We start from the raw sequence: 16,564 nt of genomic DNA on the forward strand, positions 1-16,564 counted from the left end.
AGGGTTCCTTTGGCTCTGCCACCCTCCCAGTCCCAGCCCCAGGGCCACCCTGAGGTCCCACGGTGCCTCAGTTTGGGCTGGAGTTCTGGGAAGCCTCCACTGCCCGCCTGGTTCTCCCCAGCCCTTGTTTTGCAGAGCGGTTCTGGCTCAGTGATGGAGTTCCCAGGAATTCCACGCCAGGAGCCTGGCACAGGGAAGGAGCTGCAGCCACGCAGGGTCGCTCCCTTTGCCATCACCGCGGCAGGTCCCTCCGCGATGTCCCCACGCTGCGCCACGGGCATGGCCGCTGAGACGCTTGGCTAACGATGAGATCCTTTTATTAAGGAGTTTAGAAAGTCCACATGTACAGCGTTGGACACACTCACACACGACCTAGAGAGACTTCACGGCACTGCTACACACCACGACCTGGCTCAGGGCTGCGCCGGGAAGGTACGTGGCCACATCCCAGACCCCCCAGTCGCCCCTGCCCTCCCCTCTCCGGGGAGGTGTCACCACGGACGGGTTTAACCTAATCCAGGGCCATGGAGCAATGTGTGCGCTCTTGGGAATAATCCTGGGAAATCCTGCGTCTTGGCATGGATTAAATACCTCTCGTGCAAGTCAAAACAAAGTCACTGGGGGGGTCCTGGATGACACAGGCAGTTACACAAGGATGTGCTACCGACAAACCGACGTACAGTGTCCCCTCCCCGGCGTGGCAAAACACCAGTGGAGGGGTCTGGGGAGGGGAGAGCCTTCCCACCCGGCACATGGCTCCACGTGCCTTCCTGGCACAAAGGCAAGTGCTAGAAAACACAGCTACAGCTACTCCACAAAATAAATGAACGGAAAGTAAAGAGGGGTGCAGGCGGGACCCTCTCTGGAGAGGTCCAGTGGGGCACAGGAAGCCCCTGGGAAGCTGTCAGGGGCTCCTGCTCTTGAGTTGGGAAATGCCACTGCTGAGCTCCCCAAATTCCATCCTTCCAGAAAGCCTGAGCAGCTGCTCTGGGCAGGGTTGGAGTAGGCAGAGCTGGTGCCTGCACTCAGAGCTCATCCTCGCCTGAGGGCTCTGAGGAATGTCTCTGGAACAGGGAAAAACTATCCCAATACATTGTTTGTCCCTGTTTTCCTGGCAAAACAGACAGACAGGGACTCACCCAGCAGGTGAATGGGCTTGTCCAGCACAGGATCTGAGGTGGGAAGGCTTAAAAAAAGAAGAATCACAGAGGGCAGTACAAACCTGGCACAGCTGGGAAGCTGAGCCTTTGATCCCCCATGCCTTAAGCCCCCCTGGAAATGGGGACGGTGGGAGTTTTCCTCCCCTCCTCAGTCCATCCATCTGTCCAACAGTGTTTCTGGGGACCAGGGCTCTGCTCCCCATCACTGCTGTAGCACAGGCAGAAAATGATGGACAGGGTGACAGGGTCCCTGCTGTCTCCTTCCCTCCCTGCTCCAGAGCCTTCTCACATTTGATTCTAGTTTTTTTTTTTTGGATGAAATCCCCCATTTGAGTCCTTCCAGGGAGCCAGCAAGAGACATCAGTCCTGCACCCCATAGCAGCTCCTGCTTGGGTTGGCTGGTGCGTGGCACTGCTGCTGCCCAGTTATCAGGGCCCTGCAGATGCTAAGCCCCACTCGGGGCTTCTTTTTTTGCAAAACCTTAACGGGATTTGAGGAATGAAAGGCTTTGGATATCTGCAGGTGCCGAGCCAGCGCGCGGCTCAGCCGGGGTGAAAATGAATGCGGGTCCCCAGGCCGGCAGTGAGCGGAGGGCGCTCACAGAGGGGAGGTGTCTGTGCTGCCCAAAGCCAAGGGTTGGGGGAAAGGTCACAGCTTCTGGATGGCCCATGTGAATCCGAGTGAGTCTGGCTGGGGGGGAGGAGCTGCGAAAAGCAGGCAGAGCTGTGCTGGGAAGTGAACCTTCCTCGCCCCCTCCTCCTACTTGATGTGCTCCCCGTTTCTCCAGCGCTGCCAGAATAGCTCCATGCCATGCTCAGTTCTGGGTGGGCGTCCTTGCAGTACTGCACCAGCTTGCTTTGGGGTGTCCTGACCCACGGGGAGGCTCCAGGAGGCAGGACAGGAACAACAGGGACTAACGAGCTGGTAGTTGTCCCTTCCCAGCTGTGTTGCTCTTCCAGGGGCAGAGGCAAATGTTCTGTAGTCCAGAGAAAGAATCACTGGCACGGTCAGGCTGACCCAGCTGAGCCCTCCCCGTCACTAATAGCACCATGGGGGGAGCTGGAACTGTGGAGCAGCCTTGTCCCAGTCTGGGGGGCTCTGGGTCTTGGGGCTCCCCGTGGCAAGTGCCCCCAGTAACTTGCCACCTTGGTGAGGCCACTGCCTGCAGTCTGTGCCCGGAGCAGAGGTGATCAGAGGTGCTCAGCCTACCTGGGCTACTGCATCCCTCCCTATCTCCAGGCAGCCCCTTCTCTCCCTTGCTGGACCTCGTTGGGCACCTCTCCCCAAATCCCTGCATCCCACTGCCCTCTCTGCCACAGCCATGAGCACCAGCCACGGGTCACGCTCCGGCCAGGACACCCATTCTGGCTGCAGCGGAGCCATGGCCATGGGAAACAAAGGTCCAGCAATGTCCGTGGATGCCCAGGAGATAAAAGTCACCCTCACTGGGGGAAGGTGCTCCCCAGAGGCCCCTCAAAGATGGGCCAGCCCTCGGGGAGGATGGGGAGGACAGCAGCTGGTGGGGACGGGGCTGGACGGTGGTGGGGAAGGGCAGGGGGCTGGGCACAGTGCGGGGAGGCTCGTGCCATCCAGCTAATTCTCTTCCCGGATGGGCCGGATCTTCATCTCGGTGAATTTGAGGGAGTACTGCCAGCCGGTCCAGGAGGACCACTCGATGCCATCGGCGTAGGAGCTGTGGTGGCCCTTGAGGTACTGCCCGTTGAGGTTGGAGGTGTGGCAGTTGCGGTACCACCAGGCACCGTGGTAGAAAGCTGCGCAGTTGTTCTCAGAGTGGTCGTTGTCCAGGTCCTTGGTGGTGAACTTCATCCCGTTGTGCTTCAGGAGGGAGTCACCTGTCCCAGGGGAAAGGAGCTGTGGTGAGCCCTTCCTGCCCTTGGGCCAGCTCCCTGTCCCATGGGACTCCCCTGGGCACCACAGTGGGATTCCTACAATGGGTCTCCTCCTGCAAAAGCCCCTTAACTGCCTCCAGCTCCCTGCAGCCACAGGGATACAGCTGGTGCCACTGCCAGAGGAGATTGGAACAACCCAGCGAGGGGGTTTGGTGGCTGTGGGCTCTCCTCGCCCATGGGCCCACGTGTGTCCCCCTGCCACGGCCTTACCTGCCGTCCCTGAGTAGTCAGCGACGGTGATGGGGTACCCGTCCTCCTCGGGGTCCACAGAGAAGAGCCCCACCCCGAAGCTGCCGTAGTGGGCGAAGGCGGTGCCGTTGTCAAAGTCCTCCAGGTCGATGCGGAGCTCGTAGCTGCCCTGGACTGTCAGCATGTGGATCCGCTTTAGCCCTGCAGCAGAGGGAGGTGGTGAGTGCAGGGACCCCGCTGGGGACGGGGCAGCCTGTGGTCCCTGGGGAGGGGCCCCGGGGTGGGATAGGGAGGGGTTCCCACCCTCCATCCCTCTCTCCTGGCTGCACGGTTGAGGGCACACCCTCAGCTCGGGGGCAAACAGCCCCATTGCCTCCCTGCCCTGTGCAGCCACCTGACACCCTCCCTGCCTGCCCAGCCCAGCACTCCCAGGACATGGGTGCTGGCCAAGGGTGTCTTGGTGTGCCCTCCCTTGCAAAGGAAACCCTGGACCCCTTCAGGAGACCCCAGGCTTTGCCAGCCCACCCAGGAGTGAGCAGTGCCAGCCCCACACACCTAACCAGTGCTCTCCCGTCAGCTTCCCAAAGCCATCCCGGTAGGCTTCCCAGCCACGGAAGAAGTTCACAGAGCCATCTTCCCGCCGCTGGAACACCTGGGGAGACACACAGGGCATCAGTTGTGGGGCTGCTCTGAGCCTGTGCAGCCCAGGCAGCCCCCCTGCTCCCCACCGTGCTGCCCTAATTAGACACAGGCACCCCACCAGCTCAGTCATTACACAGGGATGCTCAGTCACCATACAGGGATGCTGGGGAGAGGTCCCCAGGGAAATGCTGGATCATCGCCTGCCGGATCCCAGGGCTGGGTGAGTCAGTTCAGACAAAACTCTTCACAGGATCCATCTGGAGCAGCGCCCTGGAAACCTGTGGCATGTTCCTGTGGGAAGGTGTCCTGTGCCCCTGGGAGTGGTGAGCATGCTGCACCCGCCTCCAACCAGCCTGGGTCTGCTGTTGCACATGGGAGCAGAGGTACGGACAGACAGATGGATGGACAGCATGGCCTGAGGTCTGTCCTGCAGCTCGTGCTGCCCAGATCAGTCCAAGCCCTCCTGCCAACAGCATGTGTTCAGAGCTGCATAAAACCCAGCAGTTGATTTCCCCCTCCTGGATCTCCACGCTCTCCTGGGCAGCCACCCTGTTCCAAGGCATCATCCCTGTGATGGCCTCGTTAGTCGCCCAGAGACTTTATCTCCCAGAGAAATTATCTGTGGGGCACTGACTGTCCCGACCCCTGCAGAGCCTCCAGATCCCAGGGCTCAGCACGTCTTTTCTCCTCGGAGCCTTTCCCTTTTCCTCTCCCATCTGCTCATCAGCGTGTTGTGCCCTGCGTGTTTCATCCCCTTTTATCCACAGTTTCGGGTTTGATTTATTGACAGCAATCCAGAAAATGCTGCTTCATATCTGACCATTTGAACTTAATTAAGCCTCCAGTCCTGGATTAATTGCATTAAAGTTGGCTGAGACAGCCTGCCCCACTCCCACCAAGCTCTGTGCTCCCGTGGCTGTGGCAGGGAGCACTCAGTGGTTTAGGAAAAGCCATCTCATGCCCTGGTCAGGCAGAGCACCCCATCCTTGGGGCTGGACCCCGATTCCAGGAACACTGATGAGCCCTGATGCCGGCTGGGAAGCCACCATGCTTTTGCTCCCCTGGGCTGCTCCTGCCCTCCTGCACATGCAGGGTTTCATCCCTCAGGAGCTTCACTCCGGTTTGCCCTTCACCAGACGGGCGTTTTTGGGGCCGCGCCTGCTGGCTGCAGGCTCCGACACGCTCCTCGGCATGGCCCTGCTCTGATCCTGCTGTACTTACCTTCTAGAATTAGAGCCTTAATTTTTATCCCTGCGTTGAGCACTTGAGAAGCTGTGGTTAAGCCCATTTAAAGGGGCTTTCTTTGGGCTTGCTGCGAAAGGGGGACAGCACGGCTGGACGGGGGCCTGAAGCTGATTTTCCTCAGCCAGCGGCGGCTCCGGCGCTGCCGTTGTGGGGAAGGCAGTGGATGCAGCACCAGTGCTCCCTCTTAATCGGCTTTGACCCGTGGTTTTAAATAGGCCAATTGCCTGAGTGGTGCCCAGGGAAGCATGAGGGACATGGCTCCGTTGGCTGAGCCTTGGCACAGACCAGGAATCACTCCAGAGGAGCCCTCAGTGCCCCACTGCCCACCAGGCTCAGTCTCGAGGGGGAATGAAACTGGGTTGGAAGGGCTGGCGGGTGCTCAAGGTTCTGTGTCCTCCCAAGTCTCCTGCTCCAACCTCATCATCTCTTATGCACAGTCCCTTTCGTGCTTCATTTGTGCATCCACTGTGCACTCCTCCTTGCCTCCTACACCAGGATGCTGCCTGCACTGGAACACTGGGTGTACCAGGATGCTGGGGGCACCAGAGACCCACAGGCTCTTCGTCCTCCAAGCCCTGCCTCGCTGCTCTTTTCCTCCTCATCAAATATGCATTACCCCCCTCTTAAGCAAAAAGGATTTCCTTCCCTTTAAAGGCGAGGCTGAAATATTTATCTCCCTCGCTCTCTGCCTCCCCCAGTCACACTTGCAGGACAGGGACAGGCTCCTGCAGAGGCACCAAACCAGAAAAATGGGTTAAAAGCGGAAAAAACAGGAGCATCAGCCTGTGCCTGCTGTGGCACTGGCTGTGAGGAAGGGCTCTGCTCCCTCTCCCTCAGCTCCACCAACCCCCTGCTGTGCTTGAAACCCCACTACAGCCCCAGTCTGGGGACAGACTCTGCCATCACTTCTCTGCCTGTGCAGTGCTCGGGCTCCTGGTCGGGTTTTTGGCAGCCGTGGCACAGACCCCACAGCCCTGGCCCCACAGTGTCCCTCTGAGCCCCGTCACAGCAGGCAGACCATCTTCAGGCTCAGCCACGGACAAGGCAATCCCAGAGCATTGCAGGACCAGTCTCTGGGAAGTGCTGATCACCCCAGCCAGCAGCACTGCCCATCCTGGGAACTCGGCTGCTCCTGCCTGTCCCCGCCAGCAGGAGCGTCTCATCCCTGTTTGTGGCGGCACATAAATCACATCTTCTGGAAACAACAGGTTTTTCCCCAGGCTCCTCTCTCCCGCTGCCTTTGGCTTACCCAGCCCATGTGTCAATGCATCAGTGTCTGCTCATCCCCCAGCCTGCTCTGGGACCCCTCTGGTGAAGGATGAGCTGGTGAAGCCGTGCCCGGCACGGCAGGTGCCCATGGAGCTGGAAGCTGTCACTTAATGTTACCACAGCCCTAATCCTGCTGGCACAGCCTTTTCTTCCACATCCTTCAGCTTTCCCACCGCTTCCCAATGGGTGCTGTACATGGAAAATGATGCTGAGGCACACAGAGCCACCGTGGCCCCATCGCTTACAGGGCCGAGATGCTGGATGGAGGCTCAGGGGCGCCGTGAGGAGCGTGTGTGGCATTTGCAAAGACACTCCAAAGACAAACAGCACGTGAAAAGGCAACTTTTTGAAGCCTCCTGAGACTCTGAGACTTCTCTGCCATCCGTCATCCCGTTATTACTTTAATAAAGTGCTGGAGGTGAGTGTCAAGGAGGGAGTCGGGGTCAGGCTGGGCAATCACAGAGCTGGACCCCGGCGCTGCCACGAGGAGGGGTCAGCCCGGGGCAGCCACTGCAATTACAGTCGGTGCTGAGCGCGGGATGTGGATGTTCCCATCAGCACAGGGCACTGACCTGGATCCATATCCCCAGCAGCTGCAAATGTGGCCCCACTGCTGGCAGGCAGGACCGAGAAGGGGGGGTAAAATAGCTGTGCCTTGCTCAGCCTTCCCCGAGGGACAGGACTGGGGAGTGACGAGGGACCTGCCTCTGGTGAGGGGACAGGGTGGCACCGCAGATCACACCGTGGGGACAGGGAAGTGCTGAGCAGCACCCAGTGAGCTCTTTCCTCTGCCCTGTGGTCTCTAAGCTGTCCATGCAGGCTAAAGCTTAGCTCAGCAGCTCCCAAGCTCCCGAGTCAAAATTGATTCGGCTGCTGCCATCACTTCCACCCACCCACCCACATGCAAATAAGCCCAAATGTCAGGAGTAATCGCTCCAGAGAGGAGGAGGAGGGGAGGGAAATTTCCCAGGCTCTGCACCACGACACCCTGCCGTGCCGTGGCTTACCTGGAGCCTGGATAAGCCAGTGGCACAAGGACCCTCTTCATCCCCAGCCCTGTGGGACGTGGCTGAGACAACCCCTGTACCCAAGGGACTGGAGGTATGTTTGGGACCTGCTGCTGCAGAGCAGCCACAAGAAACAGGAGCCTGGGCTGTGTGCCCTTGACCCTGCTCTGGATGTGTCTGTCTCTGGAACACTGGGATTCAGAACCTGGTTTGGTTCCTCATCCCATCGAGACAGGGCACAGCTGAGGTGCTGCCAGGCTGTGGTGTCACCCCCTTCTCAGACCCCCACGGTGCTGCTGGGCTTAAAATCATTTACTTCGCCCCCTTCCCAGCTCAGCCCAAGCCCTCCCGGCTGCAGCAGCTTTAAATAAGCCTCTGAGTGTCTCGCTAATCACCTTGGGCTGCTCTTCAGGCATGGCTGGGGCTGGTGGAGGCTGTGCAGACTGTGCATGGGGTTTGCAAGGACCCTCCACACCCTGAGGAACCAGAGAGGTCCTCCCCTTTTCCCTCTATGAGCCCCCAAGAGATGAGCTCTCCAGGGCTGCACTGTGCCTTGGTTTCCCCACCTGAGCTGCTGGCACCAGCCCACAGACCACAGGTTCCTCCCACACAGGGTGGGCTCTGGGAGGTTGAAGGCTCATCAGTCCTTGGGGGCAGGGGGGCTAAGCTCCCTCCTGGCACTGCTCAAAGCTGCTTAGGGGAATCAGATCGTGGGGATTTGTTTCCTAGAGCACCCAGCTGGAGGGGTGCTGGCTAGCTCGGCTCACCCAGCGTGTCCCCAGGGCAGAGGCTGCCTGCCCACCCCTCCCAGTGAGCCCCCACCGCCTCCCTAGGACCCCCTCTCTGCCCTGCTGGCACCCCAAGTGATGCCCTCCAGGGTAGGGGAGGCTGCTCACACCCAAGTGGTCCCTGGGGCAGTGGGGGGGCTCCAAGTTTGGGGCTGCCAGTGGCGTGTCCCCCATTCCCCCTGCTCCCTGCCCCCATTACTGTGATTACGGGGCCGTCGCAGCCGCCGTGGCAAAGTGAATCAGACAGGGCAGCCAGGGAGAGAGTGAATCAGCACAGCATCCCAGGCGCCCCAGGCACCCCGGCCTCAGATGAGGCCAAGAGTGCTGGGTTTTGGGTCCGTCCTGAGCCCCAGCACCAGCTCACTGTGGCCAGCAAAGCACAGACACGTGTCCCGTGGCACAACTGCAGCCATGCTGTGCCCCAGCTGTGCCCCAGGGCCACTGAGAAGGACAAACTCCTCGGATGCCTTGGCATCCAACTCTCTGCCTGAAACCACCCTCCAGCTCCAGCCAAACTCCCCAGCCCAATCCAGGGCAGGGCTGCTGGGCTCCAGCTCAGGGGTCTGGCTGGCACCACTGGGAAGCTCAGTCTGCTGCCGGCGTGGGCATTGACTGGGCACCTGTGCACAGCCAGACCCCATCAGCATTTGTGCCAGATCCCAATGACACACTGAAGTGTCAAAACTGACATCTCCCACCCCCGGTACCCCAGCCCAGGGCCAGGCCATGGCCAGCAGTGCCATCCCCTGGTGTCCCCCAGCCTGGTGGCCGCTCACCGTCCAGCCGCCCCCGTCCGTCGTCATGTCACAGTAGACCTGGAAGCCGGAGGGATAGTGCGTGGGGAAGATGGAGTAAATCCCATCCTCTTGCTGTCCACTCACATAGATGTCAAAGCAGTCTCGGGGCCGGGAGCCTGCAGCGTGGCATTGGGATGGGGTGGGACGAGGAAAGCTGGTTAATTAATGATCTAATTTAGTGTCTTGCCATTTCTTCCAGGCTCCCAACCTTGCTTCCAGCTCTAGTCGGCTGCTTGGTGCTGTCTGCTCTTTCCTTCCTTTCTCCTCCAATGCCCATGGCGGGCGGTGCCCAGGGGGACGCTGCCACCACGGGGAGCCCCCAGCAGCTGGTAGGGACTGACCCCATGTCCCCTGTGTGATGGCAAGGGCACGCTGGGACCCAGCTGGGGATGGGGGAGCCGATGCCCAGAGAGGGCTGTGGGCAGAGTGTGGGCATTGCTCATGGCCCCAGGACAGTCTTAGCTGCAACTCAACCAAACACCGATAAATGTGACTGAGCCCGGGCAGGGCCACCCTCTGCACCCAAATGGAGGCAAACGGTCACTCCTTGCTCTGCCTTTGCCCCAGATACATCTGCCTGGGGAGCAGGTGAGTCTGCAGGGGCGTGAAGTGGTTTTTGTGCTGTTTTATAGACAACTGGCGAGAAACACGGTGAGAAACGCCCCCTTCCAGGACACACCTCTCTATGTCCCTCCTCCTCCACCTCCTTACCAGCCCCCTCCCTGTATTAAATCCCCTCTCCAGGGCGGTTTGCCCCATCTTGGGTGGTTTTCCCCCTCCTCCCGAGAGCAACCCCAGGCGCATCCCTGTCCCCGGAGACTGGCAGGGATGAAGTCTCACCGTTGGAGCAGCCCCGGGGCCGCGCCCCTCTGGCCGGTGCTCTCTGCAGGTCAGCCTTGAGGCGGGGCCGGGCACCGCCCCGCTCCTTCTGCAGCGTGTCCAGGACGTCGCTGACGGAGCTCACCAGCCGAGCCATGTTGGTCTGGCTCTCCGAGAGCAGCTGTGGGCAGGGGACACACGGGGGGACACGGGATTGTGGTTAAATGTGGTTAAACCCTTTCCACGCCCCAGCCCCTTGACACTGTGAGGATGCTCTGCCCGCTCCCACGGCTCAGCAGTGCTCCCTGCCAGGGCATGGGATGGTGGGGACATAAAGCCACAGCAGATCCCTCACAGCATCTCTTTTTGGCTGTGGGTCAGGGTCCAGATAGTGCCTGTTGCCACCAGGGTCGGGAAATCCCTGGACCTGGGTATGTCAGTGCTGCCACCCCTCAGGATAAAGAGCATCTCTGGGCAAAGGACAGGATCACGGAGGCGGCAGGAATAGCTGTGTCCTGAGGCAGCCACCAGCTCTTCATCGTCCCCCGAGGTGACCCGGGCTGGGAGAGTGACACGGGGTGGCTGTGGCAGAGCAGCAGGATGGGGAGTGAAGTGAAGCAGCGAGAAACAAACAGCTCCTGATGGAGGGAGTTGAGCAGCAGGAGGGTCGGGCATGGAGAGGAGTACTCAGCCCTGTCCTGGACCTTGCTACAACACCTGGCAGACCCCCAGCAGACCCAGGTAAGCATTGCAATACAGTTCATCAGCTTGGCAATTTGGGGGATTGTAAATAAGGGGAGGGTGACTGCTGCCTGAACTGCCCGTGGGAAGGTCCTATGCTGTGCTCAGCTCTGACTGGAGCCTCCAAACTAGACCCGGAGCCAGGAGAACCACAGTGTGGGAGGCTGCATGCCCAGCTCACTGGCACTGGGGTGGTTTGGCAAAGAGACACTTCCCAACTTGCAGTTCCCAAGAACCCACCTTCAACCTCAGCTCCTTCTGCTGGAGGTCTCCCCCAGACACCACGGGCAGGGGCGCTGCAACCAGCAATGCCCTCGGGGACAGTGGGACAGGGTGTTCTACCCCCGAGGAGCCCCGAAGCTCACCTGGATGAGCCTGCCCTGCTCTCCTTGCAGGGCGCTGAGCTCCTGCCCCATGGCGCTGTGCCCCTTCTTGAGGCCGTCGCAGTCGGCGCGCAGCTGCACGGCGTGCGTCAGCAGCTTGGCCACCTCGTCCGCCACCGTGACCAGCAGGGCCTTCTGCTGGCTCTTGGTGGCCTTGGCCTCGGCGTCGTGGTCGGTGACGGCGCGCAGCAGGGAGATCTGCATCCCCTCCATGCGGCCCAGGGTGCCGGCGGCGCTGGGGCAGTTGGGGTCGATGAAGATGTTGATGCGGGAGCTGTCGGCTTTCTCGATGGTCACCAGCGCGTTGGCCTCCTCGGGGTTGGTGCTGATGACCGGGGGCGACTCGGTGACGGGCGTGTGGTAGTGGTTCATGAAGAGGATGGCCCCCGTGACTGTCACCGCCAGGAGGACGGCCACTGACAGCAGGACGGTGCACAGGATGTACCCACAGCTCATCCTCTGTCGGCAGAGAGACAGACACCGTCGGCGCCCGTCGGGACAGACCCAACCCGCTCCCTTTCCTCCAACAGGTAGGCTCAAACCCTCACAGGCTTTGGGGGGTGTGAGAGAGCAACAAGGTTGGCCATGGGGCTGGTGACAGAAGAGGGGAGGTGGGAGACCCCAGGGAGCCCTGAGGCTCTGGCAGGGATGTGGAGGCCACGGGTGAACACTCAGTGAGCAAAGCAGCCAAACCCGCCTGGGAGCAGGGTATGAAATAATAACGAGAGCGAAGGCACGGCAGCCACCAGCTCCCGCTGGCATGTTTTATTTACGGTGGTGATCCTCGGCTGGAGCAGTCCTGGCTCCCTGGGAGAGCAGCATGTGGGGGTCCCTGCTGCCCTGGGCACAAATATGGGGAGAAAAAGGGAAAACACCCCCTGTGTCCCCTGGAGGCCAACTGCAGGGAAAGCAGGGAGGACAGCCCAGCAGCAAGGGGAGGGTGTGGGTTGTTGCTGGGGACACATTGCCCTGAGCATCGTGGGGACCTGCTCTGCATGGGGCATCTCCCAGATGTGGCATGCCACATGTCCCCATCCTCCTTGCACCCTCCCTGCCTGCTGAAGGGGAGCAGAGCTGCTCTCAAAGCCCTTAGACCAGTCCCAGAGCCTACTGGTGAGGGGAAGGTGCTGTGGGAAAGATCTCTGACCCTCCCCAGGCCCCTCCAGCAGTTCTGCTGCTGTACAGACCCCTTGGCTCAGCCTGTGGGAGCTGCTCCACTGCCCACCAAGAGCCTTTTCTCCCTGCAGAGCATGAAATGCCAACGCAGTCAGTGCAGAGGGAGTGAGCTGCCACCCGATCCCGCCAGCTCCCAGTCCCCCTCCACCTCCCCTCCTCATTACACCTGCAGGACAGAGGCTGTGATTTTCCCCTGACCCTGGCCACGGCTGTCACAAGGAATTGCAGGGCTGGCAGCAAACTGCAGATTCAGAGAGACAAAGACTACTTTCCTCTGAAACGAGGGGAAAATTGCTGCATCTGCAAAGATTTCCCAGGCCCTGTCCCCTCCTGTGCACATCTATCTGGAGTGACACCTTCCTTCAAGCACCCTTCATTTCATTCACGCTCACGCAACCATTTGCATTAAGGTGACCCCAGCTGCGGAGGGGCCAGCCGGCCACCAGCCCCGGGGGATGTTCCAGGTTTCTTCCCCAGCCCATGGAGGGAGGCTGGAGATGCAGACAGCACTGGCTTGAATGGGGAAGCCACTTGCAGGGAGCTCTGTAAGGAGAGAGCCTCAGGCTCAGCCCCTCAGCGCACGATAAAAGGAGATGTCAAAGGCAATAAGGGGAGCTTTTGGCAAGCAGAGGGTCAAGGAGTTTTCCAGTGTTTGTAGACACAGAGCCCTGGCTTGGGGGCACAAGGGACACCCAGGAGTAGCAGGATGGTGGCAGACAGAGGTGGGAGATGTCCACTGCCGAGACCCTTATGTAGATACCCAGGACCTGGGCTCAACCCAGCCCCTCAGCACCCTGAAGGCACAGAAGTGACAGGAGGGATGGCTGCTGAACAAAAGCCAGCATTGGGTGGTTTGGGATCCACGGGGTGAGCAGGGGCCATGCCCCTGTGGCTGTCCTGGCTATCACAGCACCTTCAGCTCCATAACTTTGTGCCCTCCCATCCTGCTGCTGCTGCTCCCCACTGCACTGATGTCCCCAGCTCAGGGGGCACATGGATGGGCCGAGGGACCTCTCTGAGCAGTAAAGATTTTCAGAGCAGAGCTGTGCACAGCTGATGCTTCACTTCCCACAGCCACACAAATCCCAACCGGGCTTTAACACACCAAAATCCTGCAGCTCTGCTCAGGTCTACCATCACACTGGGAGCTGTATCCAGCTGCTTTCCAGCCTTTAAGACATAGAATCACTGCCCTCCCACTGGCACCAGGAATAGGGGACCAATCCCCTTCCAAAATTATCCCCTCTGCTTGGAACCACAAGATCCTGAGTGGCAGCAGCTTCACGAGTCCCACGGCATTTTGCTGGCAGGTTGTGTTACCTGGCAACCTGCAGTGGGGAGAGGAGGGAAACTCAGTCAGTGGCACCAGCAACGCTCCAAACAGGGATGGGGGTCCCCCCAAACTCCCCCAGCACAGCAGCATGGCCAGCTCTCAGCACTGGACCCTGTGGATGCCTCTGACACACGTTCCTACACCACCATGGCCACGGCCTTCATGACCCCAGGGGTTCCTGCTGTCTGTTCCATGTCCTCAGGCTCCTGGATCTTCTTGACAAGACTTCCATGCAGCTGCAGGACATCCCCCTGCCCTGGTTCCTGATATCCCTCTGGAGACATCTATCAGGCTGGAGGTCCCAAGGTCTCCAAATCACTCCTTCCTGAGGAGAGCAGAAGCTGCAAGACTGGGTGGTGCTCAGGAGGAGCGGAGCTTTACTTGCAAACCTGCTGTAGAGCTGGGACTGGAGCTTGGGAAAGAGCCCCAGGCAGAAACCAAGGCATGGTTTTGTCCCTGGTGCAAAGCTGACCCGGGCTCTTCATGCCCTGCACTGGCTCAGGCAGTGGCTCTGTGCTTGGTCACCTGTGGGGACTGTGTCCCTGGTGCCCCAGCCACACTGCATGAGCCACCTGCAGGCTGCCCTGCACCCCATCGTGCCCCCCAAAACATCCCCCAGCCTCCTCACGGCCTGTGCTGGGGAGGAGAGACACTCAGCCTGAAAGGAGGGGAGGACACGAGCTGACTTGTCCCCAGAGCAGACAGAGGTGGCTGGTGCCTGCAGAGCATGGACACAGTGGTGGCAGGAGAGGCTGAGCTCTGCCCTGGGAGATGCTCTTTGAGGAGGAGGTGCCCTTTGCTCCTGCCAAAGCCACTGCTCCTTGCCGGCTCACCACCAAGTGCTGCTGTGGGATGGCAGGCAGCAATCCCAGCAAACCCAGCAGCCTGGGTGCTCTCCCCCTGAACCAGGACCGCTGTTCTGCTTCTGAGGCAGGGGGACGCTGCTTTGCATTGCCCAGGCTCAGCTGCTGGTGCAAACTTTAGCCCAGGTACCCTCACCTTCCTGCTGGAGCCCACCCAGCACTGTAGGCACCCCAGGGCAGCAAGGGTCAGTCCCCTGCACCCCCCGCCCCCCTCTTCCCTGAACTCATTGCTTGCCCCAGAGCTGCTCGAGCAGCTCATTTTGCATCCCAGCCGCTGCCCTGCTTGCTCCACTGCCCTGTCCCTCTCCACCCTCCCCGCCTGTCCAGCCCTGCTGTTCCCAGCCTGGCGCCGGGGCTGTATCCCAGCTGCCTCCCGGAGCCCAGCGCCGCGCTCCTCTGGCTCCCCGCAGGCACCGAGAGGATGAACTGAATCCCGCTCCCGTTCCCAGCTCTTTCCATCACCCAGATCCTGCCTGCGACCGCTCCCACGCCACGCTCTGCGGATCGGGAAGAGGAGAGGAGACGGGAAGGCTGGTGAGCACAGCGGAGCCGGCTCTGTGGGTGAGCATGCAGGCGGGCTGGGCTGGGATTTCGCCGGAGCTTACAGAAGCTGGGATAGCAGCACCGGCTGCACGGGAAACTCTGTGCATCCTTTGCAACCCACCGTGAACCGTCAGCTCCAGGCAGGGTCGTGCAGTGCCTTGCGGGAGGTGGGGCTGGATCTGTCCTGCCCAGCTCACTCTCGGGGCCACGGGGGGGACACAAAGCCGGGGGGGTGGCAGCTCCAGCCCGATGGCGCTGCTCGGATCCCTGCGTGGAGGGGCTGCGCACAGGAAGGCAGCTTTCCCGGGGAGAGAAGAGTGAGGTTTCTCTCTTGGGGGGTCAGGGATCTCCCGGGGTGCGCAGCCCCGCTCCCCTGAGGTGCAGAAGCCGTTCCCGTGAAAGGGCTGACCGGGGACAAGAGGGCGCAGGCAAGGGGTGTGTGCAGAAGGGCCAAGCCAGGCAGAAGTCCCTCTCCTGCCTCACTGCGGGTGGCAGGGGACAGGGAAGTGTCAGACCTGGGGGCGAGCGTGTCTCACGGCTGCTTCCCCCACCCTCGCCCAGCGCCGGGGTGCGGAGGAAGGGCAACACTGCCAGCTCTTGGCTCCTTCCCTCCAGTCACAATCGGAGACTCGCTCTCCTCCAGCTCTTCCTAGACGCTTTTGCCCATACTCAGCACCTCTTCTTCCCACCCTGCCTGCGCCCAGCGTGCCCGGCCGTGCGGCCGTGCCTGTGCCTATCCCTGGAAGTGTCCAAGGCCAGACTGGACGGGGATTTGAGCAACCTGGTCTAGTGGAAGCTGTCCCTGCCCACGGCAGGGGGGTTGGAACGAGATGAGCGTTGAGGTCCCTTCCAAACCCAAACCGTTGCGGGATGCTCAGATCCCCCGCCTGCTCCGCTGTGCTCCGCGGCCGGGCCACGCCGGGGATGGGGGAGCTGCCACACGTGCAGCGGGATGTGCAAACAGGCTCCGGCACGTGCCGGATCCCCCGCGTGTCACCGCAGGCTCTGCCGCCGCTCCACCGCACCCCGCCGCAACGCCGGCCTCCCCCCCAAAAAAAACCAGGGGCGCTCCTGGAGGTTAAGAGCGGGCCAGGCAGCCGGGAGCCCCCGGACAGGGAGGGATGACTCCGGCTGCCGCGGGGAGCTGAGATGCCAAATCCCTTTTAAAGGGTTATTTAAGCAGTTTAAAGCGTGCAGCGGTTCAGCAGAGGAGTGTGGCAGCCCCGGAGCATCGCCCGCTGCCCGGCCGGAGGCAGCCCCGGCGCTGGCGGGGGGGGACCCTGGCTGCGGGTTAATAAACACAATAATTTGAGGCGGGGGTGGGGTGGGCTGGGAGGAGTGCGACCCGGGGGGCTCCGCACGGGAAAGACCGGGAGGCAGCTCACCATGCCGGGCTGCACTCGGAGAAAAGCTCGCTGGGGGAACTGGGGGTTCGGTGGGACCCCCGGGATGGCTGACCTCCCCCCTCCGCCCTCCGCCCCGTACCTGCGATTTCTCCTGCTGCCCATCCTCAAGTTGCGAGGCTCCTCCCACGGTTTTCCAACGCTCGTTCCCCATCTCGCCGCCAACTTCCAGCCCAAGTAAGTGCCCGGACCCCCCCAGAACCCCCCAAACCTCCTCCCCGGCGGCGCAGCCCCCGGCCCGCCCGCACTGCCCGGCTGGCCGCGGCGGAGGAGGCGGCGGCGGCGGCGGCGGCGGC

At 61.1% G+C, this 16,564-nt stretch overlaps 2 protein-coding genes across 2 annotated transcripts in view; one reads left to right on the forward strand and one right to left on the reverse strand.

The window, feature by feature from the left end:
- Nucleotides 1-300: 300 nt before the first annotated feature.
- On the reverse strand, nt 301-16,478 carry FIBCD1 (fibrinogen C domain containing 1). The gene is made up of 7 exons (XM_050319924.1): nt 16,351-16,478; nt 10,933-11,409; nt 9,848-10,007; nt 8,987-9,123; nt 3,815-3,911; nt 3,281-3,460; nt 301-3,013 (listed from the first exon to the last, which is right to left on the reverse strand). The coding sequence occupies exons 1-7, from the start codon at nt 16,420-16,422 to the stop codon at nt 2,754-2,756; spliced, it is 1,383 nt and encodes a 460-aa protein (XP_050175881.1). The 5' UTR covers nt 16,423-16,478; the 3' UTR covers nt 301-2,753.
- The window catches only part of LAMC3 (laminin subunit gamma 3), a 33,001-nt gene continuing 30,739 nt past the window's right edge, over nt 14,303-16,564 (forward strand). The window contains 2 exon segments of the mRNA XM_050319923.1: nt 14,303-14,448; nt 14,733-14,883. The gene's annotated coding sequence lies outside the window, so the exon portion shown is untranslated.

This window comes from Myiozetetes cayanensis, unplaced genomic scaffold, assembly GCF_022539395.1.
Source record: "Myiozetetes cayanensis isolate MyiCay16 unplaced genomic scaffold, myiCay2020 scf23, whole genome shotgun sequence".
NCBI classification, from domain to species: domain Eukaryota; kingdom Metazoa; phylum Chordata; class Aves; order Passeriformes; family Tyrannidae; genus Myiozetetes; species Myiozetetes cayanensis.

Coding starts and splice junctions, on each gene's coding strand:
- FIBCD1 (XM_050319924.1), bottom strand. CDS start 16,422: ATGGGGAACGAGCGTTGGAAAACCGTGGGAGGAGCCTCGCAACTTGAG. Junction 11,410..16,350: donor GGCAGCAGGAGAAATCGCAG/GTACGGGGCGGA, acceptor CTCTGCCGACAG/AGGATGAGCTGTGGGTACAT. Junction 9,124..9,847: donor GCCCCGGGGCTGCTCCAACG/GTGAGACTTCAT, acceptor GCCACGCTGCAG/GCTCCCGGCCCCGAGACTGC.